Here is a 27,305-nt window from a genome sequence, read left to right on the forward strand (position 1 = left end):
GTCAAAGTAAATAATGACCTATCATGCGTGCAGTACTGGGCCAATAGTAATGGTCTTTGCCTTAATGCTGATAAATCGTTTGTATGACCTATTTCTAAGAAAAAGGTCGTCGGTGTACTAACTCCTACTATATGCATTGGTAATACTGCTCTACAAAATGTTACTAAAATCACGAATCTGGATTTCGTAATTAACTCAAACCTAACTTATGTTGACCATATCAACTGTGTTGTTGGTAAAGTGTATGGTACATTGCGCAATCTGAGGCAATCTTCACCGTTTATACCTCCTCAAATTAGAAGAAAGCTTGCCGTACAGCTTATATTGCCAATAATAACCTACTCTGAGCTAGTTTACAACAAATTAGATTCGTGCTCTGCACATAAAATTGAGATTGCCTTTAATCAGGTAACTCGCTATGTATTTGGATTACGCTCGTATTTGGATTAGGTTCGATCATATTTCTGCGTGGCGGTTTCAACTCTTAGGATGTGACATATTCGCCTATCAGAAGGGTAGAAGTATAATTTTCTTGTTCAGGTTGGTTTCTACTAAATCTGCACCGTACATGTATGAAAAACTCACATTTGCTAGACCTCTCAGGTCATGTAGTATAGTTGTACCCAGCTTCAATTTTGTTTTCTCTACAAGGCTGTTTTTCATCAACACCATTCGTATATGGAACTCAATCCCAGCTGCAATAAGGAACAATGTAAACCAAAGCAATTATAAGCGCATTCTTCTCAATTATTTCTCCACACATTAATCTTAATCTGACCTTTTTTTTTTTTTTTTCGTTTTTACTCAATTTTATCCTAAGTCGTATACTTTGAGTATAGTTTTAATAAACTGTCTTTAGTATGTCTACTATATCTATATATATTTTATATCACTACTAATGGACTTTGTATAGCATAATTAACTTAGGTTAACTTTAGTAATACTGTGTATCCCTTTTTTATTCCAAAATTTTATTCAATCTTGTTAAATACATATATATGACACTGTTTGTTGTACTATAAAAGATATATTATCTTATTGTACTAATGTAATTTCTAATAAAGGAAATGAAATGAAATAAGCTAGATTCAACTAAGTGTATTAAAATCACAGAAACTTTAGAACAATTGACTGATTTTTACTGGAATAAATTTTGATTCTTAATTTTAAATTCAAAAAGACCACAATAGAACTAATTCAAATTTGAATGCTTAAAGAGATTGAAAACGACTAGTTAGAAGGAACTCCATTTGATTTGATTTGTTAGCAAAATATTTGTTGTTATTTTATGTAATTAGTGAACCAAAATAATTCAAAAATTAATGTCTTCATTTGCAGGACTGCCAGCTAAATTTACAAAATCTTATTAAACTCGAAATGGAATTCGATGAAGATTATACAGTTGCGCCGAGCACGTTTACTTATAAGAAATTAAGAAGGAAGCGCAGAGCGTTAAGGAAAAGAAGGTAAGTTAAACTAAAATATATAAAAAAAGCAACTTCAATTCTTTTAAATATGCATATTTAACTTCAATCTTAACTATAGATTTTCAATCAAATCAAATAAGTCATTAAAATCGCAGTATCGTTTCATAAGGTTGCAATTATAACTGACAATCCGGGAATTGGATGAAAATGAGGTAGTCAAGTTGACTGCATATATGGAATACAGTTAGCTGTATGCAAATTTTATAAAATAAGTCATATGAAATAGACGAATGCAAAGTATACAATGAGAAAATGGGAAAATTGAAAAATTTTGGAAAACCACTTCAAACACATCACATGATTGTATATCACGTGATAGCATATGACGTGACTAATCGTGCGGTGAACGAATTTTAAGAAACTTATTTATCCCACATATTTACGTAATTTATTTAGTTGTCACTCATATAAAGATATTCAAGTGATTTAAATCAATATGCAACTTGGAAAAATTATTGTTAGACATATTTTTAACTCAGCTATAGCTGGTATTTCTGTAAAATGAAAAGGTTATTAGTGCCGTAAATCGATTGGAATGAAAATAATTCCGATACCATGTGAAGTAACATAAGATGATCGATCGGATGAGAGAAGATATTACGCTTATTTATTCCAATCAATGTGTGTCCTCACATAAATGTATCATATGATGAAAATCTCATATGGTTTCATTTTAGTGATGAATATATTCGTAGTTTATTTTTCTAAATAAGACACATATCAACGTGCATGGATTGAAATACGAGTTCACGTTTTCAAATGCTTGTTTATCAAATGTAGGTGATTAGTTTGATATCACGTGATAGTATATAAGGTGACTAATCGCATAGTAACCAATATTTGTTATCAATATCCAACATATTTTATCAACATTCAACTCCACGGTCATGTGTACTTATATCAATGTATCATATGATGATAAAAACGTCAAATGATGTAGTTTTAGTGATGATATATTGAAATGTGAATAAATTTATCACATGATTGTTTATCATATGTACATAAGTGAGTAGTTTGATACCACGTAATATAATATAAGGTGACTAATCGCGTGATAAACAAGAAATGTGTTCATTTATTTCAATCAAAACATATGCTTCCATCATTCAACATTATAATGATCTATCATGTGATTAAAATGTGATACGATTTCATCTTAGTGATGATTATATCCATTTGTCATATAGTTGTCGAAAAAAAAGTACTTTAAACAAGGAACGTGACAACGTTAGCTCTTAAAACTTTTATAAATGCAAAAAGCACATAGAACGGTGTAAAAATTGATATGTTAGTTGTCGTGAAAATCACTTCAAATATATCGCATGATTATTTATCGTAGAGGCAATTAGTTTGATATCACATGATAAAATATTACATGTATTTTGGGTATATTAAATTACTTTAAAATTTTAACAGCTTAACTGTTAGCACTACATTAAATTCTTTTTTGAAAACTCATGCAAAATACATACCTTAAACAAATTTTTCAATTTTAATGAAATGATAATAATCACGTGAAAATACTAAAGTAAAAAAACTTGTTGAAAATCACAAAAAACATAAAAACAAATGCGTGTGTAAGAAATGTAGCTGTTTTTTGTAAAATTATATAAAGTTTTATCTGAATAATTTAATTCCAAGAGCTTAATATATCTTATCGCTTTGAAAACAATTATATAATATAAATATAACATCACAATATGCTTATGCATATCTAAAAACTAATAAAATATGAACTAATATTGATGTTTTCTCTGAAAAATGTTGTGCAGTTTTACAGCGAAACACATTTACGCTGAAATTTGCACACAAAAAATTCATATATGCACACAAAAAGGCACACGCGCTAAAATTGGCACACCTGTAGCAAAATTCTATTAGTGCATGCATTTTTTAATCGCTATAAAATATGCTACTAAAAATTTTATGAGATAATTTTTTAAATGTGTATTTCAATTTTATAATCCTATACAATCATGAGATTAAATTTGTTGTTGTTTACGCAATATTAAATACCGCACAGGTGGTTCCGCTGAGCTTGCGACGCATTTCCTATTAAGAGGATAGCAATTTCACGTGCGAAAACTCTATTTCCTGACATGGCAATGACGATACTTCTAAAGAACTAAACTATAGGGGTGTGACCAGAAATAGTCGGAACCGTTTAAGGAGAAATTTACCACTATCCGGCTAGATGATGTTCTCGTGACTTCACAGGCAGTCTTCACTACTCTTAAGCATGAAAATGGGACTTTACGACATCTACTTATACATTAGCTATACAAATAAGGTAAAACCGGAATTCGTGGTGTCGTTTTTGTTACATATAGATTTTTGTGATACAATACACTGCGACCTGTAGCTCTAATGTGCCCAAGGCAAGCTCCCTGAGGAAGTCCAGTACGGTATGTGCCTACTTTCCAACTTCAGCGATCTAAGGATGTTGTTGTTGTTGTAGCGATAAGGTTGCTCCCCGAATGCTTTGGGGAGTGTTATCGATGTGATGGTCCTTTGTCGGATACAGATCCGGTACGCTCCGGTACCACAACCTTCAGGCCATCCCCTCCCTCCCCACCCCCAAAGTTCCATGATGAGCTTGGGGTCGCCAGAGCCTCGTCTTGGGTTTGAAGAAGCTATATATTGCGCTGGCAACCTGAAGGGCTGCGCTACACAACCCTTGAATCTGGTATTTTAGTCACCTCTTACGACAGGCATACCTACCGCGGGTATATTCTGACCCCCTTACCAGCGATCTAAGGATCTATGTCTTCTTCAAGGACCCCATAGCTTTCGAACTTCTGCATGTGGCTCTTGAGTCTGCAGTGACTCGTGATAAAGCCTGTGAAGTTTCTACGACTTCATTGTGGGAGGTTAATCATGGCTTTATTTGGTTCTATCCCCCTCTATCGCCCTCTATGGCGGCCACCGTGGTGTGATGGTAGCGTGCTCCGCCTATCATACCGTATGCCCTGAGTTCGCACCCCGGGCAAAGCAACATCAAAATTTTAGAAATAAGGTTTTTCAATTAGAAGAAAATTTTTCTAAGCGGGGTCGCCCCTCGGCAGTGTTTGGCAAGCGCTCCGGGTGTATTTCTGCCATGAAAAGCTCTCAGTGAAAACTCATCTGCCTTGCAGAAGCCGTTCGGAGTAGGCATAAAACATGTAGGTCCCGTCCGGCCAATTTGTAGGGAAAATCAAGAGGAGCACGACGCAAATTGGAAGAGAAGCTCGGCCTTAGATCTCTTCGGAGGTTATCGCGCCTTACCTTTATTTTTTTTTATCCCCCTCTATCAGTTGCTTTTCCTGATGTGGTCTTTTATATGGTGTTGTCGAATTGTTTTATCCACAGTAGCTTAGAGTCGAAAGTGTCTCCTACATATTTTACAACGGTCAGATATTACAACCGTACATCATTCATTACAATTTGCTTTATTTTTTCATATATTCTTCGCTGAGTGCCATTCTTTTGTCAATATCAATGCCCTCTCAAATCTAGTCTTAGCAATTATGTCAATATAGTCTTGTGAACAGTTCCTTGTGCTCTTAAGCTGCACTATGTAGCACATAACAGAAGTTTCGACAATCTTTGTTCATAGCAGAACATATACTCACATTTATAAGAGATAAATCACTGAACCTCTTTTCTTTCCAGCGCACGATTCGTGCTTTGATGAGCCGTGTTGTTCGAACTCAGGCGTACTATGAATTTCTGTGGTCAACTGTTATAGTGCAGCGTCTGTCGACATGCCTTTTCTATGCAGATTTTTTCTACAGTATTTGACCTGAACTCGTGGACTATGATGTTTTCTATTGCTGGAAAGCAAAGGACGTCAAAGTTATCAGTCTGAAGGACTTCGAAGTAGGTTGGTTTGTACTACTTGTGATGAAGACCACTTTGCTCTGGACTTGCAATGTGAAAAGGACTGGCAAATACTACATAGCAATCACTTCCGCAAACGGGTGTGCTTCCCCGGCCTGCGGGAAGGCGGAGGCGGACATTAGGATATATACTCTTAGTATGATAAACCAGAGCAGATCTACGACCTGCTGTCTCGTCATTTTATACAAACCAAGTTAGAAGGCTTCAATGCCTAGGTAGCTAAGGAAGTAGTTCGCAGTTTTTCAACCATTCTAATTCCTACGTTGTGTCATCTCCCAAAACGATGAGAAAGTTTTATTAAAATTTCGAACTTTTTTTTTTAATTTTCAGAGTATTCAAAATTGTAACCCAATAAATTTTTTTACAAAAAATTACAAGTTTTTGCTCTCTCACAATTCTAATTGATTTTTTTCAACGAAGTGTCTTTCGGATTTTCTTCCATATAAAAAGCAAAACGCTTCGCATGGAAGAAAGTATAAGAGACTTTGTAAGACTAAAACTCAAAGCCTCTAAGCAAAAATTTCTAAATTTGCATTAAATTTTCTCGAATTTTCTAGTTTTTTCCGAAAATGTGTAGCCTATGTTTCAGTTTCAAATTTATGGAGGATATTTCTAAAATTATTTAAAATAAAAACACAATTTTCAAAAGACGAAGTTTTATAAAAATTCACGCTGCTACTTGTTGTTGTTGTATTAACGATAAAGACACTCCCGAAAAGTCACGGAGAATGTTATCGATGTTGATGGTCCTTTGTCGGATACAGATCCGGTACGTTCCGGTAACAAAGCAACATTAATGCACTAGCCCTGCCATCTCGGAAACGATTAATGTAACCACGTTAAACTTTCTAGGACATTCCGCCCTCTCCAACCCCTATTTGCATGAGGAAATTGGGGTCGATAGAGCCTAGCCTGTAAATATGTGTATGATACATTCATATTTGTACAGGATTCCCCTCGCGTAGGTGAGATTGACAATTGGGTTGCTGAAGCTTTGAAGATTTGAAGCTTTGTATTGCGCTTATCAACCCCTTCAATTCCTTCACGCTGCTACTATTTTGGTGTTTTTTTTTTTTTGGTGAGATTGACAATTGGGTTGCTGAAGCTTTGAAGATATGAAGCTTTGTATTGCGCTTATCAACCCCTTGAATTCCTTCACGCTGCTACTATTTTGGTGTTTTGCCTGAACCTAAACAAAAAGTTTTTCATTTTTATTGAGCGACAATAAAAACAACTTCCCCTCCACCATTTGCTCGTTATGCTGCTCTTTAGAAGGTTCTATCTATTCTTCTGAAAAGCTACAAATTTGTAAGGCGTATAAAAAGTAAATTGTATAGCTTAACCCATAGTAATCGATTTGTATGCATACATTTGAAATATGAAAGTGAAAATACACAGCAACAAAAGAAAACAAAAATACATCTAAAAAAAAGTAATAAGAAAAGTATAAAGAGATTACGTAGAATAAGTAAGCTGTTGAAAGGATTTATTTGCGATTTTGTGTTTCCGAACGAATAACAAAAAAAGTTGTCAAATATTGAAGAGGAGGCGAGCATGGATAGGTGCTCAAGTAAACATAAAAACAAGCATAAAAATAAGAAACTTTTTAAGTTAGTTTGAGAAAAATAAGCTTCAAAAGAATGAAGTAAACTGTAAAAGGGTGGTTTATTGAAAAGCAATGAAAGTTTGCAATCAATAGTGATAAAATATTTTCGGAAAAGCCGGGAGCTCTCTGAAAAGGTAAAAGGTAAGGGAATAGATTGGAAAAACAAAAACTACAAGAAAATGGTAAATATGCGTGAAATAGTAAATTTATAACTTTAGATGTAGTTTATTATCAAAACATTATAGAGAAAAGGTGTATGCGAAGAATTTGTTGAAAATAATTACTTTTAGCCTTGAGCTTTATAGTTTCTTAGTTTTGCACGTTAGATTCGTGGCTAAAGCACATATATGCAATTTTTATAGTTTCTCATTTTACAGGTTCTTTGCAATATTTTGTTGATATTTTATTTAATACAAAAATTTAGGCAGATTTGTGCACCCTTTATTTAGTACTAGCAGGATAGCCGGTGTTGCTCTGGTTGGGGAGTTATTAATCTAAATAAGAAGGTTTGTTTCAAAGCATTCCTTCCCGTTATTCAAAGTCAACCAATCAGTATATAAGATTTAATTGATCTTCTTCAAGATGTATCTCCCAATTTTTCTCATTCTTACCCTTTATAATTTAATTATTTCTCCCTCTTCTTTTTTTACGCCCTCTACCTATCTCCCTCTTTTTTCTTAGATCCCTCTAATTTATCATTCTTTGCTTTATTTTTGTCACACACAATTCATACTCAAAATCATAAAACTTAATCAAAATATTTTATTAGCTGCACAATCTTTGTCTATCATCTCATATAGGCAGCTATTTTTACAATGGAATGCTTAAATTTAATACAAACTTTTAAATCACTCAATGCAATCGCTTTAACTTTTTGTGAACTCAAAGCTATGACCAAACAAAAGTTCTGCACTTAAGTACGTACATAGCGTATGAGTAACTTTTGCTGACATACAAAATTTGCCGCACCACCCAGTGACGCACGTGAAATTGAAAAAAAAAATTCAATTTAATATTCTTAGTTCTGAAATATGAAGAACCTTCGTCTTGATCGAAGGAACCTATAGCCAAAATTTGGTAATGATTGAAGTATGGGAAATATGTTTCCACATGGAACACACAAACACACACAGAATTTGATTTATATATATAGATAGATACCGTCTGTTGTACAGGTCTGTTCACAAAACGTTTGCTTATGTTACTAAAGGCCAATCTGTACTATAGCAGAATACAGCTAGCCAGTGAACGTCCATTTCAATCATACTAATCCGGCCAAAGATCCGGAGATAGTTAGCTTAATTGATTACGGCGACTTGGAAGACACTACAGTGTTAACTTAGCTTTAATATTTATTTTATTTTTTTGGATACTTTTGTTTGCAATCTATCTTTACAACAATAAGCAAGTTGTATAATTTTGTAATCTTAATATGGGTCCCAAGGCATATGGGAATAGATGGGAATGAAAAAGCAGATGAGCTAGCTGAAAAGGACACATCCCTTGAAGCTTGCTCCGTTGACGTCCCAATTAGACTGGGCGAGGTTAAGCAAAGGCAAGAGTTGCACATGATCGACCAAGCGGGAAAGGTGTGGGTTCAAGCGCGGGGCCGTAATGTATCGAAGATTGTGTGTAGGTCTTACAACCGTAGACTAACAAAGTTGCTTCTATCATTAAAAAGAAACGACTGTAGACTCATGACGCGTACTCTGACTGGACACTTCCTTCTGGCGTCACATGCCTTTAAATTAGGCTTAATCAGTGATAGCAAATAAGGAAATGTGGGTTGGAGGAGAAAAGGATCGAGCACGTTCTGTGCTCATGCCGTGCGTTTACTAGGCTAAGACTCCAGCTATTAGGAGAAATATAGCTGTCAGATCAAGAAGCAGCAGCGGCGCTCACAAAGGCCACGAATTTCATACGCTCACAAAAAGGCCAGAGGAGTTCGGAGCTCTGTATTAGCGGCGCTGTTGTTTCCACTCCCACTGATGCATTCTACACTATTCTGCACCTGCCACCACTTGATTTTGTGGCTAAAGAATTAGCCGTTATCGCGGCTCTGCCGATTAGAGAACCTGCTGTCTGGAGGAATGAAGGTGGTGGCCACTCTAATATCTTGAGCACTGAAGCCCCAGTTTCAATGCCAGTACTCACTGACTATTGCACTCCCTGCAACATTTTCACTAAGCATTACACAGTGTGCATTCCCACATGCCAAGAATGGTAGAGCATGCAGCATACTGTTCGTGGTGCCATCAACATATTTAGTGATGGCTCCAAGCTCGACGGGAAGGTGGGGGGTGGTATCTTTTCACCGGACCTGGGACTAGATTTCTCCTCCCGGCTTCCTGACCATTGTAGCGTATATAAAGCGGAAGTCTTAGCAATACGCAGTGCTGTAAATCAGGATTAGCCTTGTATGGGTACCTGATTACAGGGGTATTGAAGGCAACTGTGTAGCTGACGAGCTGGCCAAGAAAGGTACGACCGCCCACATCCTTCCTGAAAATGACTCGGTAGGTACACCAATGGCCTCTTTTAAGTTCCGTGTGAGCACGAACACTATAGGTAGGGCGAATATGCTCTGGTCATCGCTTCCTGCATGCGAGACACCAAAGTTGGTGTGGCCATCCTATGATAAAGGTCGCACTAACACTCTCTTGACACTGAATAAATCAGGGCTTTCGACTCTGATAAGGCTTCTTACCGGCCACTGCTTGATAGAAACCCACGCCGCTAGGATGGGCGTCGTATTGCGCTATTATCGCCGCAGCTGCAGATGTATTGAGAAGAAGGAAAGCGTGCACCACCTGCACTGAGCAAAAGAAGGTTGGCCGCTTTCGTCAAGCATTTTTAACTGATCTCGCGGAGGTCTCTAGGCTCGATATTAGGACGTTAGTTAAATTTATTGATTCCACAAAGTGCGGTTCAAGCAGTAGCTGTGAGGACAAGGGTTGATTAAACCGTTTCTAGGGCATCACAATGGGCCCATTGGTGGCCTAAATGTTGGGCTGGGAAGCGGCCTTCTTGGCCCGGTCATTTTAACCTAACCTAACCTAACCCTATGAAGACGCGATGTTTTCAGATTTATTGGGCTTCTGTATTATGATAACTTCTGCACATTTCCACTGCGTTGGGTAACGGTCAAGTCTTAGCATTGCGTTGTATAGACGCGTTAATAGTTGAATACACTTTTGGGCAGCATTTTTTAAGTTTTTCCATCTATTTTGTTATATTCTGAAGATTTTTTGCTACTAATGTTTTTAATCTCTATTTCTACTTCTATTGTGCTAATATGGCTTATTGGAAGACTTATTTGGTATGACGCATCTAAGAAATTTGAAATTTCTTCGTCTATTCTATCACCATCGGGATTAGGTTGAAACAACTCCACTCTATCTTCATTTTACCGGCACCAAACTCCATTGTTGTCTTTAATGGCAACATTTCTTCTAGTAGGAGGCGTTAAATATCGCGTAGTTCTCCAAAGGGTGTATTAAAAATTATGTGTAAAGGGATCGAGATATTTTAGGAAATCAGGTGTTGATTCGTTTCTTAATGCGGCCAGTCGATTTTTAAGCGCACTTCTAGCCTTGCTTAGTAGCTTGTTTTGTCCTTAGGTTTAACTATGCCGCTAATCGAAAAATCACGCGCTCCCAAATTCAAGCACTTCACATGTTACTTACTGGCAACCACTCAGTTTGTAAGCTAAAACAGCTTAGCGTAAAATTTATGTTTTTTCTTAAATTATCAATAATAAAAAAGAAGAATCTAATTGTCGAAATTTGGTAACACCTGACACTGCTATTTTCGTGTTCGCTACTGTATTTTGCGTTTGTCTTACATTCCATAGAGCATTAAAACGCCCCCAAAAACTGCTTTTAATAAAAAATTTGCGTTTGATTATGACAAACCTTGCTCGTTTGCATATTACAATCTTTTTCTCAATTATTTTGCTCCTTTTTACAAAATTTATTTTTTATTATTTCAACTTCAACTCAATTTCGTATGCATTGTTGCTATATATAAGAACTGTTGCGTACGCAGTATGATTTATGATCGAAATAATGCACTGCAATAAAAATATGTTATATGCACAGACATATACACATATACACAAACATTTATAAAACGTATATGTAATTGAAGGTGCAAGAGCTAGAGCTTCGTTATGCTTTCCAAGAATTCCGTTTATTATTGCTGCAACTGCTGTTGTTGTAGGTAACACAAAATATTATAGCAGTTTTCACTGCCAGGCCAATGCTTTCTATTTTAACTTTTTTGCAAGTTTTTCTGCGCTCAAGCGTAAAGGAAGAACGTAAATATGTATATATTCGTGTTGGTAGTGAAAAATTAAGCACTGCAAACATTATTGTTTCAAATGTACTGATGTGCATTAAAAAAGTATTGCTACATATGCATGAAGTGTTTGGGGTGTATCGAGTTCAAATATGCAATTCGTGTTTGAAATTCTCGAATAAGAAGATTTTCGTGATAAATGATCATTTATCCATCCTGTCGGAAAATCAACAAAACAAAATAAGTTAGCTTTTCGTGCTAAAGCTTTAAAATTTAAGCTATGGATTTATAGATCGAACAAAAATTCAATGAAATGATCACTAAAAGCTCACCGTCTCTGCTGGAAGCTTTTTACGATTCGGAGAGTGCTTAATCTTCTGTTATTTATATATAATTCATAGTGAGGTGTATTTTTTTTCAAGCGAGCTTGAAGAAAACGCTTCAACTAGCTAAACAGTTTCATTATGCCAAAACCATACATATGGTGGAGGTTTATCAGCTAATTGTTACTTTTTTTCGCTGCTATGACATTTCTACTTCTAACGCAGTCTGTTTTTGACACTCAACCAGAGAATTACAAAAACAAAATACATGAAATGCGTGTGTGTGTTTGTATGTATGTCACCCTACCGCCACGCTGTTATTTTGTTATTTTTGTTTACCTGCACATTCGTATGTTCATTTCATTCGCTCGTTCACAATAGTGCCCTATTTTTGAATATGCAACACTATACAACACTACCAATCAGGTCGACAATTACCTAAGCGGTTTCAACTGAAAGCGCTTAGCCAACTCAACTCGATTACTTTTTATTGTTGCTTTCCATGCAATTCGGTAATATATCTAGTGTTTTAATTGTACTAGTTAGCAACGAAATACAGCTAGTGTTACCAGAAATTTTTTCACCATCTGAAAAACTCTATCAAAACTTCGTCCTCTTGGGAAATACTAGCATCTTTCTAGAAACAATGCTACTTGCTGCTTCTTCATATGATAGCTGTATCACTCTTAATAGCTGGACTCTTAGCATTGCGAGCGCAAGGCATGAGCGCAAAATATCCTCGATTGTTTCCTTGTCCAAGCCGCTTATCCTACATGTGCTGTCACTGACAAGGCATATAACGCCAGAAGACAGTGTTTAGTCAGAATACTCATTTCAATGATAAGAGTAACTTTGTTAATCTTGCTTGGTCGATCATGGGCAGCTGTCATCTTCTTTTAATCTCGCCCAAACCGTTTGGGAAATCCACGCACAAGCTTCGAACGATGTTCTCTGTTTATTTAGGTCATCGGCAATTTTCTTTTCATCTATTCCCATACGACAGGAAATCAATATAGATATATCGTTAGCTTAATGTGAAAATGTGCTAAGTCACTTTTTTTGAAAAATTTTATTTTAATGCAGTTTTAAAACTGAATTCAAAATATATCGATCACAAGAAAAAAATATTTTAATTTTTAATTTTTACGTGCTGTTTACAATGATGTGTAAATGTGCTAAGTCGTCAACTGTCTAAAAAAATGTGTTAAGTCAACCAGTCAATAATATCAATCTGAATTACTAGCCATTTCTTTGTGCGCGCATTTTATTTACTTATTTAATTTATTCAGTCTAGAAGTACATGATTTGTTGTTGTTGTATTAACGATGAAGACACTATCCGAAGGCTTTGGGCCGATGTTGATGGTCCTTTGCCGCATATAGATCCGGCACGTTCCTATAACAAAGCACTTTTAAGGTACTAGTCCGACCATCTCGGGAACGATTTATATATATGACCACATTAAACCTTCTAGGCTATCCTGTTCTCCCCACCCCCTAGTTCCATGAGGAACTTGGGGTCGCCAGAGCCTCGGCTGTCAATGAAACAGAATTCGCCACGGGTAAGTGAGGTTGTCAATTGGGTTTAAGAAGCTATATATTACGCTGGGAACCCCTTGAGTGGGTTGCCTACAAAATCCCTTGGAATTGGGTTCACCCAATTGAGACATACATTTGGTGTTTGATAAATGCTTTGCGCTGACCCAAATATACTTCAATTCTTACATGTCGATAACTAAATGCTTTCTTACAGACTAGTTAAAAATAGAAAACAATTCAAGCTTAAACTTATATAAGCTGTTATTAAAATTAATAACACTGCTAAATCGATTTGTTAGATGTATAGTCCTAGTTATAGGTTCATTCATAGCATAAATCGTTTTATGAGTTACATTATTAAATCTATTATGCCGAAGATCACGCAGTGGAATATACGGAATGAACAAAGATAAATCAGAGCAATTCGTGCTAAAGTTTATTACAAAATAGGCAAGCATGAGTGAGATTTAAGTCGTTCCGTCATGCAAAGCCTGAAGACCAAGCAATTTGCTCCTGTTGGTATATGATGCACGGTAAAAATTTTAGTTAACTTTTAATAATTTTTAATACCAATTTGGCATTTATATATTTGGCACATATATATAACAGAAAGTATAATATTAAAACCGAAAAATATTAAATCGCGACAAACAGCATTGATTAAAGTTTTGTTCCGGTGTGAACCTCTTGTTTTGCCAGAAGACGTGCCCAACTGCACATGCTAGTACATTGAACCAGTGCAATCCTGGTTTACTAAAGATTTAAAAGCTTTAAAAAATAAGAAATCACGTTTATTCAAATTATATAAGAGAACCGGTTTACACGCTATTTTCCGTCATAAGTATTTTGAACTTAATAAAAAGTGTTATAAAGCTTACATATGTAAAATTGAAAGAAACACTATTTGCAACCCGAAGTCTTTTTATGATTTCGTAAATTCTAAACGCAGAACTAACGGGTTTCCTTCTGCCATGAAGTTTAAAAATGGCATTTCCAGCGACGATCAAGAGATTGCAAATTTCTTCGCTGAATTCTTTCACTCTAATTACTCTGCTGTAGTTGATTTATCACCTACAAATTATCCGTTTGAGCTCCGTTCTAGTAACTCAATATATGTCCCACATTTGTTGCCTGAAGATGTTCTACTACATCTAAAGACCCTAAACGAATACTTCAAATACGGTCCCGATTTGATCCCAACATGTTTTCTTATAAAATGATCGGAATATATTTACCAGCCGCTTTCTGATCTGCTTAACCTCTCTTTAAAAAATGGCATTTTCCCGACGGCTTGGAAGGAATCCTTTCTTACCCCACTCCATAAAAAAGGAAGCAAGTCGTCTATTGAAAAATATCGTGGAATACTAAAGCTCTCCGCTATACCTAAGCTTTTCGAAGCAATCGTTACTAATCACCTTACATTTTCGATTTCTACATTGATAGATAGTTGTCAGCATGGCTTTTGTAGAGCCAAATCAACCGCAACCAATTTTCTTGAATTTACAACTCACGTCTTTAATGGGTTTAGAAACAATCATCATACCGACGTTATATACACTGATTTCGGCAAAGCATTCGACAAAGTACGCCACTCATTACTTGTTTATAAACTCGAATTGCTTGGTTTTCAACCTGCCCTAACTCGCTGGATCTCCTCCTATCTTTGCGGTAGAACTCAAAGAGTCATTTTTAAAAACATTTGTTCGAATGTCATCGATGTTCCCTCCGGTGTGCCTCAGGGCAGCCATCTTGGTCCTATTCTGTTTTTGATCATTATAAACGATGTTTCCACAACTATAAAATATTCTAAAATTTTAATGTATGCAGACGACGTAAAACTTTTTAGGTCATACGCGTCAGTTGAAGAAAGTTCTGTACTCCAGGCGGATTTAAATTGTTTAGTTACTTGGTGTAATGCGAATTTTATGCCGCTCAACATAGAAAAATGTAAATCCATGTGTTTTCACGTGGGATCATACAGCCAGCTTCCTACGCAATTAATGGCCAAACTCTGGAAAGTGTTGATGTTTTTGTCGACTTGGGAGTTACAATGAATTGCAAACTTAGTTTCAACCCTCATATTAATGCCACAGTCAATAAAGCGAGAGGAGTTTTAGCATTTGTGCAAAGATGGGCAAAAGAGTTTAGTGATCCTTACGTTACAAAAACCCTTTTTACATCACTGGTGAGGCCGATATTAGAATATGGATCGATAATTTGGAATCTGCGTTATCAAGTGCAGTTTTTACTTTTCGCATTGAGAAATCTTCAATGGGACTCTCCGTATAATCTTCCTCCTTACACTAATCGATTAAAACTAATAAATCTTCCTACCCTTGCAAGTCGTGGAGAAATGCTAGGTGTACTATTTATGGCTAGACTTTTAAACGGATCGATTCCAAGCCCATTTCTTTTGAACGAAGTAAACTTGAATGTTCCATGCCGAGTTTCAAGGCATTATAAACCTGTAATTCTTAAACAATGCAGAAGCAATTTCCAACTACACGAACCTTTTCTAAGTTTGTGTGAAGATTATAACTCTCACTCGAGAATAATTGATGTTTCGGACTCGCTCTTTGCCATAAAAAAGACGGTTCTATCTTCTCTTAATAATTAAAAAATTATATTTATACTTTTAATCTATTGTATTTTGTGAATCTATATTTCTCAGCTGATTCGTTTCTCTGTAGCTGAGCGGTTTTAGATCTCGGCGCTTAAGAAGCCACTGCCTCTCAAAGAGTCGGTAACAAAAAAAATTATAAATAACACATAACTAAGAATTAGGATAAAAAAAAAAGTATGTATGAATTAAAAACAAAAAAACAAAAACAGGATTAGTCTGGTTTAATCGGGCCACTTGAGGGTAGTGCGCTGCCACAACGTCCGAGAAAAAAAAAATATTTTGCATTAAAATTTATATTTCATGGTCTTAAAATAAAACTTTTTAGAATTAAAACACAAATTTAATACCAAAAGTTTAAGTTCAATAGCAACTGATATTAAAAGTAAGATTCCACTTTTTACAGAGTGGGAGGCCGTCTGGCCAGTGAACCATACGTAAAACAATTTTTGTAAACATTTTTTGAACTTTCTCAATTTTATGGGAGTTAGATTCATAGAAAGAATTCCATATTATTGAGCAATATTCAATACCACTTCTGACCAAGCATATATAAGGTGCCTTCAACGTCATAGTGTCCTTAAAGTCACTGGTGTTACGTCCACTGAACCCAATCATTGCAACGAATTTTGAAATAATGCAGTCAATGTGACTAGAAAAAGAGAATTTGGAGTCAAAATTACACCCAAGTCTTTACTATCTTGACAACGATTAAGAGATTTATCATTTGGTTTTCAGATAAAGTATGTGGCAGTTGTCTTTATGGAATAAGACACAACAGAGCATTTGTTTGAATTTAAATTATTGTTTGCGCACCATCCGGCAAAAAGTCCAGATCAGAACCGTTAGAAATAGTTTGACAAATAAATAGTATTTTTTGTGAAATATATAGTTTTAGTGTTATATTTCAATCATTAAAGGGGAGGAGTGATGGGAAAACATATTGAGTAAAAGGTGCCAAGTCAGGAGAAAAATTAGTTTTGAGTGCGGAAATTGTGCTAAGTCATAAAATAGCTGCTTGGTCACCATACGAGATTTTTATTTATCTTTTTCAAAGCTTCTACACTCAAAAGTATTGCAACTAAGGTATCCTCATTCACAGTTTTGAAAAAAAGGTTATTTCAAAAATTATTCAGTTTTTTTCGTCTCCTGTAAAATTCGTAAAAAGTGACTTAACACATTTTCACATTAAGCTAACGATATATTTCTCTCTATTCCGATTATATCCAGGGATTTCTTACACCTTAACACATTTTCAGATGTTTTGCTATGAGAGACTAAAGTTTTTACGGTCAATCTAAAAATTTAAGCAGCTGCGGTTTAAGCAATGTTCATGTAGTTGTTGCATATGCTTTAGTCACAGCTACTACCTTCGCCTACTCCTTCCATTATTTTGGAATCATCGGTGTATACGTGTATCATCTTGTTTGCAATTTAAGCGACCTTTCACCAAACTTTTGTCTTTGTCGTGGCTCTGTGAGACCAACCGAAGAGCATGCGAAGAAAAAAATAGTGTATCCGTTCAATATTTGATGACGCCATGCTACTAGAGCTGCATGGTCTGAGCTGAAGCTGTCTGGAGGATTGAGTCTTGTTGCAGTTGTTACTACTGGTGAAATGTGCACAATGGCATACAGTGCAGTTGCCGGGATTGTTTTCAGAGCTGTCTCCATTGTGCTCAGCATTGAAAGCCTACATATCAGCCCTATATTTTTTGTTGTACCTTTTCTTTGAGTGACGGTACACCAAACAAGCACTCCAAAGTATAGGATTGGCTTTACAGTCGCCGTAATTATACAATGAAGGAAGGAGTGCGATAGCTCCCACGTACCCGTTACATTTAGTGTCGTTGAAGGCTTCTTAACTATCTCCTCCACGTTGAGCTCCCACGACAACTTACTGTCTATAGTGTTTGATGTTTAGTACAAGGTTTCTCTTCTAGGGTTACACTAGTTTAAGTCTAAACTGATTCTGGACCTTATACTTCCTAGTAGACCATATCCGTATCTCTCGGCTGGCGCTCAACCCGCCATTAGATGCTCAGGTATGTAAATCCCGAAGCGCCCAATTCATCAAAGAACCGATTTTTGGAAGGCACTTAATTTTTATGACAACAGAGCAGTTGGTTTATTACCAGCGTCCACAGCAGGGGTGGAAATACCCCACCATGCGGCCACCGATTTTGTGCCACATATAACACCAACTGCTTAGTAAACATCCTGCAATTAAGCACCATATGATTCGCCTATTTTTAGAAATAAACGCCTTATCTCAGAACTCTTTTAAAACGCGACCTCTCCCAAAAATTTTTAACGCCGAATACTAAAATGTGACCTTTTTAAGATAAAATCTGAAATAGGACATTTATCAAACAATGTCGCATCTACAGATAGCAAGACATTTACTTCACTAACTCTTTAGTCTCACATATACTTCGAAGTTTTGCCACACTTTTATCCTTTTCGTATTCAAATATATATTTTTTCTCTATCTGTTATATCCTCTTATATCCTCTTTCTAAATATCTTTGCTCGTCGTCGTCTTTACTCATCAGCGATAAATCAGCTCTCTGCCAATCCTTCGAAATTTACGAATGTGGGACGTTGCTTGTTATTTTTAAAATTATAAAAATAAATGCCTCTATTCGGCGCGAAAGCATTCTAAGCCCATGCAGTCTATCAAATTCTCCTTTTTGTTGAAAGGTTAAAAAAAATTGTAAGCTTATTTTAAGGCTCTAAAAGTCAATTACTTCAAAACATTCAAAAAATTAAAGAAATTCATACTATTTCTAAAATTATTTTAAAATTTTAAATCAATTCGCCTTAAAACGAAATTGCTTCCGTTACCGTGAAAAAATCGTAAATAGGAAGACAACCGACAAAGAAATGAAGTGGATCAATTAGTGTGCTTAACTTCAAACCAACAATTTCCGCTATAAAGGGCATGCTAAATTATTAATTTAAGATAAATTAGACAAGTGCCAAATCTATAAACATACACTTACACATACACAAATGCATACCAATTAAAGCAGAATAATGCATTAGGCTTTAATCCCGCAAGCACACCAACATTTCCGGCCAACTATATGGTTGGACGAAGCGGAAAATGCTGGCAGGCGACCGGAAATCCACGCAAATGATGAACGAAAACAAACAAAATTAACATAAGGAAAAAGCTGCCATAACAAACAAAATGTAAACAAAATTAATGAAATAATGTTAAAGCGTTGCCTACTTACAGGCGCATTAACCCTGCGCCATACAAACACAGTCCGGACGCAAATATAGGTAATACAATTAAGTTTGCTGTAATAACAAAGACATTGCAATGAAATATTGCGAAAACTAAATCAACAATAATAAAAGTAAATAAATGTTATCACTACAAAATGAGAGAACATAAGGATACATTTGTAGAAAGGTGCTAATAAAACGTAAAATAAATATCAACGATAATGATATCAAAGCATTCGACTATAACAAAGATAACAAAGGATGAGTAAAATGTATCAACAAAAGAATAAGAGCACTTCATTCTAACAACAGTGATAAAATAAATTTGTTTGTAAATATTGCCATGAAATCATTTGAGAAGAGAAGAAGCATGGCCTGTAAAGAATTTGTCTGAACGGTATGTAGGTGAGAATAAGGAAATGACGAGAGAATTATTAAAATCAATTGTCACGGGTAAGCTTTGTATATAGCATTCTGTGTGTATGTATTTGTGCATATGTGCTTGGGTACCAATACAAGGAAGAAACACAATTATATCCACTTAGAAATCTTATGATTTTAAAGGCGGCGTCCTTGGCCGAATAGTTATTCCTTAACGCTTCAAGGTGTTTCTCTGGTGATACGAATAGGGCACCATTAATGCTAATAGTAAAAATTGTGCCACCACAATTAAACTACCATTAATAGCGGCCATAAGTCGACTTTGGGCGTGAACAGCAGAGAGCCACAAATAATTTTAAGAAATCGCGTCGACAACGAGTATGAGGAGTTAGCCCAGAACATCTCCTCCGGTGAAATAACGCTTTGCACCAGACAAACAGAGAAAAGTGTGACCATTTAAGCAGAGGTACATATTTTTTTCGGCAGACGTAGCAGTACCCGTACCTAGGACAGAAGCTAGGTTCAAAGCCTCCCTGGAGTAAGTAATGAAAGACAGTCCCACCCCAAGGAGCTATTCTTGAAATTTTTTGAACGATCAGCGAGAAATTCTGCCATTGGTCTTGGAAAAAACACCGGATCACTCCAGTATGTAGAACCGGTTGCTGTGGGAGGCCAAAAATGGTCAAACCGTCGATTTCTGTAAATACATATAAACAAAACCTTTCCTTAATGCTATTTATTTAAATAAGAAAATCAAGTTATTTAAAGTAAGTACGACAGCCGGCGGCGCACAGCCACCGCCATAAATTAATCGGCCTAAACCTCTATGCGAGATATCGATTTGTTATCGAAGAATTAAAAATTCGTTATACCCGAGTTATCAGCTTATTTTCGACAATTGTTGTGTTTGTTTACGAATGGTTATCTATTATTTATCGGGAAGTTATCGATATGGAATCAGAAAAATATTGTTTCATTATCGTAAACTCATCGACTTACTATCGTTTTTTATCGAAAAGTTATCTATTTGTTATCATTATCATCGAAAATGATCTATTTGATATCATTAAGTTATAGATTTGTTATCGAAAGGTTATCGCTTATTTATTGACAATTTATCGATATGTTTCATCTGCAGGTCTAAAGAGTTGTTATTGAAAAGCCATCGATTTGTTATTGTGTGTTACCAATTTCAGAATTTATGGATTTGGTATGGAAAATTTATTGACTTGGTATGAAAAGTTATCGATTTTTTATCGAAACTGTATCAATTGGGTATCAAAAGTTTATAGATTTAGTATGAAAATGTTCCCTTCTGAACGTATCCCCACTATCTATAGTCCCTAAAGTAATCTTGTCAATAAAGTGAGGCACGAATTACCCTAAATTATTAAACAAAAAATTTTCAAAATTGTTTAATAGTTGCATCCTAGATATCGAGCAATCGCAAACTCTTTCAGGACTGAGTCAGAAAATTGGATGATTTTGATTGCAGGTGTTGCTTATGACTTTGCTTAACATGTCAAACCAGACCAGACCACTACAACCGCTGCTTCCATGATCAAATGCATGAAAACAGTGTAGGAATTGGATCTGGTTGAAATGTTCAAAGCCTCCTAAACTGGCATTAAAGCAAATTTGAATTTGTATTCAGTTCAGAAGAAATATTATCATGGCGCTTATTATGCATTCGACTATCCCGAGGAGATGTCTCTGAATGACAAAAATCCCATCCGTAATTTTATTATTACTACGTCGAGATACTCTAACCTTTAGGTGGTGTGGTGATACAGTGTGGTGTTACAGTGGACCATGAAAAAGCCCAAGTGAGCTACCTTTTGATTGAGACAGCGCGCATCCTACGCAACATACTTAAATTTTGTCTACCTTATCATGTTGTTGTTATTTTAGCGTTAAGGACACTCCCCGAACGCCTTGGAGAGTGTTATCGATGTTGATGGTCCCTTGCCGGATGCAGATCTGGTACGTTACGGTAACAAGCACCATTAAGGTACTGGCCCGTCCACCTCGGGAACGATTTGGTATGAGCACATGCAACATTCTTGGCCATGCCGCCCTCCCACCCCCTAGATCCTCCAGGAGTTCGGGGTCGCCAGGGCTTCCGCTGTTAATGAAATAGGATTCGCCACGTGTAGGTGAGGTTGACAATTGGGTTGGAGAAGCTATATATTGCGCTGGCAACCCCTTGAGCGGGTTGCGCTACACAACCCTGAGCCCCCTAACCCGCTGAGACTCTACCTTCTCATCTCACTTATCTGTTATACTCAACCCCTTTGGAACACAAGAGTTAGAAAATCTATCGAATCTACAAATTTTTATGCCAGCGGATCATTATTTCAATCTTTTATCGTATATAGTACATTAATTCCATCCGATTTTGGCTTCAACACTTCAGTGCTCCTTACATATGACCGCAATTCCGTTAATCCCTTCATTAATGGGTTGTTTAATATATCAGTGCTACCGGCCAATAGTCTGCATTTTGAACAGCTTTTCATCACTTTATTTGTCGTTGTTACCATCAGTTTGTTTATCTGCCTGCTTAGACGTTCAATATCCAAACGCGACTTAAGTTCACAAAATCATCCATCAATCTATCCTTCTTTCAATCCGATCGTCATGAGTTCAAGTATTGTTCACGTATCCCCTGCCATTTTATTTGTCTGTCGGTTTATCTAGCTATATTCCTTATTATCCTACAGCCAACCATTCATTCTGTTCTTTTGTCTACATTTGAGTAATCTTATCTCCTTCTTGACCTTACCCTTACTAATAAATCGTACATACACTCTATTCATTTGCTCTCCACCACAAAGGTCTTTATGTGGGGTACCATATCCATTGTAAATTGACTACTTATCCGCTTTGGTTCGCTGCTGTCGTGTCTCTTTCCATTAACTTTTGCGATTTGGCTGTTGGGCATTTCAGAAATATTTCCAAAGACATTCGAAGGTGTCACATTGAATCATTAATCACGTTGACTCCACATACCAGCTATTATTGTGTAACGGTATATGTGCTCTCTTTGACATAGACGAACAGGCGCCTTCTTTAATGTTTGTTATTGTTATGTATTAAAATGTGAGTGCGGTTTCGGAATTCGTTATTAGGGGCATTGAGCTCTCTTTTGTAATATGGAATGGCATTTTCTTTGGTTATATTTTGTAGCTTCTCTTTCATTTTACCGTTAGCGTTTTTGCGTTATAATTTGTTTTTTTTTTTTTTTTTTTTTTGTAAAATAAATATTTCAATTTATCTTGAAATAAGGTTAGACTGGAATTGAACGAATTATTGTGTTGTTAAACAATGCTTAAATTTTTGGACAATTAGGCGTGTACTGCTTCAAGATAATTCTTTTAATGGCTAATTGTTGACTAGATTTACAATTTGAGGTAGACTTTACGAATTTTTACTGCAGTTATTAGGCTATTTGAAAGCTCTGGTTTAAATTGGGTATAAGAACATATTTTCTGCTACTCGTTCGGGGGGATGCAGGGAGATGGAGTGAAATTGGATAGGTAAGGGAAAACGGGGGAGAGGGACATGGAGGAGGAGAGAGAGAGTGATAAGGAGTGGGCAAGGGGGAGGGAGAGGAGGATGGAGAGGGAGAGGTAGAGGGTGAAGAAAATGGAGAGGGAGAGTAACTGTGATTGTGAGAGTTAAAGTTGGGGGTTACAAATAGAGTAAAAGTGAGAGTGAGAGGGATGTGGATGTCTACCTGCGTTCATCGCAAGATTGGCGACAGGTCATAATTTCTAGTTTCCTCAGAAGTCACGATTCGTCGAGATGCAAATCAAAGAAACTCTATGTCGACTTGGTCCTCTTGTTTGCCCAGTACCTTTTCGAAGCTGAGCACCTATTGTAAATCGACTGCAATATTTAGTTTTAGTGATATCTGTCTTCAGCCCATTTATGCTGCCTGCTTTGACATGTCACTCCTTTACTGAGCTCATATTTATTTCTACCTGTCGTTACGGCTACGATTACTCAGGTCCTCATGATCTCTTAAGCAGCTCTGTTTCTGTCCCTTTTGTTCGTTTCTATCCATCCCTCTGTTGCCGAAAACCTAAGCGATAGCCTGTTGATGACAAAAGCTACGAAGCGTTAATGGCTCACCACAAACTCAAGGACTAGTGAGGATCTCTTTCAACTGAAGGTATGGAATTAGATACTTCCTCATTATTTTATTATTATTATTATTATTATTTATTTCATTATTCTCATAAGTATATGTACATATATCGATAGCTTAACTTTACTTCTCTATATCATTACTTATAGGGAATAGTTAGTGACATCTTTAGTTTATATAATAAAAATAGTGTTGTATGTCACATCATGTTTTAACAAATTCAATTATATAAATAGTGGTAGTGGGGTGAACAAAACAGAATACAAGATTTATATAAAAGATTTTATTTAAAATGAGAATAAGATATTTCAAAAATAAATTGACTAAATTAAGTCATGAAACAATTTTAAGAGAAAAGGTAAAAGCTAAGTTTACAGAATTCCTCATAAGAAAACAGCAAAAAGAAAATTCAAAACTATACAATGCTTACATAAAAGTAAAGATATGCGTATGGCGCTGTATTATACAACGAAGTGCATCAAAATTTCTATCTGGTTGGTATCAAACTCAAGAAGCCAAGTTTTTATTTTTTTTAAAAACACAGATCTGGATCTAATGTCTCGTGAGTTTTCTGGAAGGGAATTAAAAAGTTTGCAGGATAAGACAGTGTAGGAATTTCTAAACAATGTTGTTCGAAAAACTGGCAAAGAAACAAGTGTGCTATGGTTACTACGCAGGCTGTACATTCCTCGTGTTGGATTTTGCAAATAGCCACCTCTCATGTAAAATTTTTTTAAAACTTTGTAATAGAACAAGTGCCGAACTGGGAATTTATTTGATCTTCTAAATAAGTCAAAGGAGTGAAAAATTTTTCTTACCGCACATTTTTGCAGTACAGTTAATTGATTGATTTTATTGGAGTGAGCACCATCCGAGCAACTTATTCCATATTCTAATATTGAATGAAATATACCATAATAAACTTTTTTCAGTGTATGGTTTGAAACGTATTTTCTGAGACGGTAAAGTATGCGATTGGATGAAAGTAAGTATTTTCTTAGAGTTGCGATTTGTTCATCCCAGTTTAGATTACAGTCAATTGTGACTCCTAGGTATTTGAAATTATTCACTTTTTCCATCTCAAAGCAGTTAGGGTCACATGCTGTATTATTATGAAAAGAACACTCATAACGATGGTTAGAGCACTTATTACTATATAGGATATTACGTTTGCATATTGCACTGTGAAAAGTTATATTAAGATCTTGTGTTCTTGAAGTTTTGGACTAAAGCACATTAATTGGGTTTTATTGCTGACAACCAGCTTATGTTCCGCAAACCATGACCGAAGTATGTGTATATGGTGGTTAAGATCCGCTATCAAATTTAAAGGAACCTCTGAGTTATATGCAATTCATAGGTCATCCGTAAATGCTTTGACTTTACCCTTAAAAGGTTGAATAAATAGTGAGTTCACATAGATAAGGAATAATACGGGACCAAGAACCAATCCTTCTGATACACCAGAGTTTATGACTTTGATCTCACTAAAAGTGTTGCCTATTTTCACTCTCTGGGTTCGATTTCCTAAATAAGAAACAAACCAATTGTATAAGAAGCCACGAATCCCCAAATTATAAAGCTTATTTAAAAGACGGCCATGGTCAACCATACCGAATGCTTTTGTAATGTCCACAAAAAGCCCAGCACAATCTTTTTTTGAATCTATACCCTTGCATATAGTTGAAGAAGTCCAAAAGAGCATCTTCCGTAGAAAGACCATCCTTGAAACCAAATTGAAAAGGACTAGGAAAATTTATTTTTTCAAACTAGGATAACATCCTTACTTTTAAAATTTTTTCAACAATTTTAGTAATTGATGACATAAGTGAAATCTTTTTTATTACCTTTTTTGAAAATCGGTATTACAATTCCTAATTTTAATTGTTCTGGGAAAATCCCAGTTGTAACACTCAAGTTAAAGATATGTTTTACAACATCAACAATATTGTATGAGGTTTTCTTTAACATAACGTTATGGATGCCATCATGACCGCAAGAATTACTATTTTTCAAAGATTTGATTGCAATTAAAATTTCCGTTCCTGAGATTGGATCAAAAAAGAAGCTGATGCATCTTAAAGAATTTTTAGCTACTCCAAAATCAGAGCAACAATCGCAAGGGGGTGTCACATTTGGCGGAATGTTTGGGTGAAGTAAAGTATTCATTAAAATCATTAGCTATTTCTATGGGAACAGAAATATCAACGCCTCCTTTTTGTAAAACAAAGTGAGAATCTTGACTTTTTGTGTTTTTATCAATAATCCTATTTATTACTTTCCACTCTTCTTTTGGATTACCTTTGGAATTATTGACTAAATTATTATAATAATCGTCCCGACATTTGCGAATTTCTCCATTGATTCGTTTGCATATTTGCTGAAAACGTCAAGTTGGTGCGATGTGGATGTTTGTTGCACTTTTTCCTAATTTATTTTTCAACCAAATTCTATTTAAAAGGCATTTATTTATCCACGGTTTGAGTCTGATTTCTGATGCTTTTTTATTAACGCAGTATGTTGAGGAGTTAATGCATTGCATTAAATTATTTAAAAACAAGCCGTATGCCCTTGATACATTTTCTTCGGCGTATACATTGCTCCAAACATTTAAGCGAAGTGCAATATTTAGTTGATCAAAATTAATTTTTTCCACAACATGCCTATTTCTTTTTCTAACGTCTTTCTCAACCATTGTGTTTTTAAAGAGAATACCACTCATACGGTGATCCGTGATACCCAGGTCCGAGTTAATAGCGGAACAGGCAGACAAAGAAGAACCAAAGAAACGGCAGAGTACGTGATCAAGACACGTACCTGCCACTGGTCTAGTAGCTTCTTTGATAAAGGACTATAATCCATGGTCTGGTAATACCATGTTATAATTATTAAATACAGGGCTTGTACTTAATAGATCCAAACTAAAATCGACCAAAATTATAAGATTATTAGTTGGTACACTACTTAATAATGAATTGAACTCATCGATAAATAATTGAGCAGGTTGCCAGTGAAGTCTGTCATTTGATTAACTGAACTGCAGCTTCGTTTTAGCAATACAAAATTTAGTTCCTATGTCCATGCCAGTGAGGCCGGCCTGCCAGAGTTTTACACTACTATATTGCGAAGGAGGAGCAATAAATCCGCACCCCGCAAACAGCCTGTTGTTTTGAGTGCCTCCCGTAAAGCTTATATGCATATTTTTATACGTCATTGAGCACACAATTACCACTATTATAAATTACGCTGTTGAAAGTTTCCCCTGTCTCCATAACAGAGTAGGCACTCTTCTTCACATGCAAACACGTTCCTGATTTTGGTGTTTTTATTTACACAAGACATTGCCTGCCGATCTATTGCCCTGTAGGCATGCTTACCATAACGCGTTGGTTGGTTTATTGTAGAGTGCTCGGCCTTGGCTCGTGAAAACCACTTTTACACTTTTCTCTAGCATTGATATGCTTCTCAAGGAATATATTGCCAACAGCTTCTCATATGGCTATATTGTCAATATTACTTCATCTAATATATACCGGCTGTTTGCAAGGTATTAAAGAAAGGGGCTGCAGTATAGTATTTCCTCTTGCTACTTCGGTAAGTGTCTGCAGGGAGTTTAAGCAAAGATTAGGTTATAATCTTTCGCTCGTTTTACTGCCCCATGGCTGGGACTTTGAGAAGTCTCAACACCTGGGAAGTATATCGGTTTACACCCAAAATCGAGAATGGATACATAAGTAGTCTGATATTTAGACTTCTTTATTTTTATTAGATATTACATAACAG

General features: G+C 35.9%; 1 protein-coding gene across 1 annotated transcript in view; it reads left to right on the top strand.

Annotated features, from left to right (window-relative positions):
* cmpy (crimpy) overlaps nt 1–27,305 on the top strand; it is a 151,625-nt gene that overhangs the window by 85,094 nt on the left and 39,226 nt on the right. Inside the window, exon 6 of the mRNA XM_067791520.1 lies at nt 1,339–1,466. Within this exon, the coding sequence (XP_067647621.1) occupies nt 1,339–1,466 (128 nt within the window). The remainder of the gene's footprint in view (nt 1–1,338; nt 1,467–27,305) is intronic.

Source organism: Eurosta solidaginis, chromosome 5, assembly GCF_040869045.1.
Source record: "Eurosta solidaginis isolate ZX-2024a chromosome 5, ASM4086904v1, whole genome shotgun sequence".
NCBI classification, from domain to species: domain Eukaryota; kingdom Metazoa; phylum Arthropoda; class Insecta; order Diptera; family Tephritidae; genus Eurosta; species Eurosta solidaginis.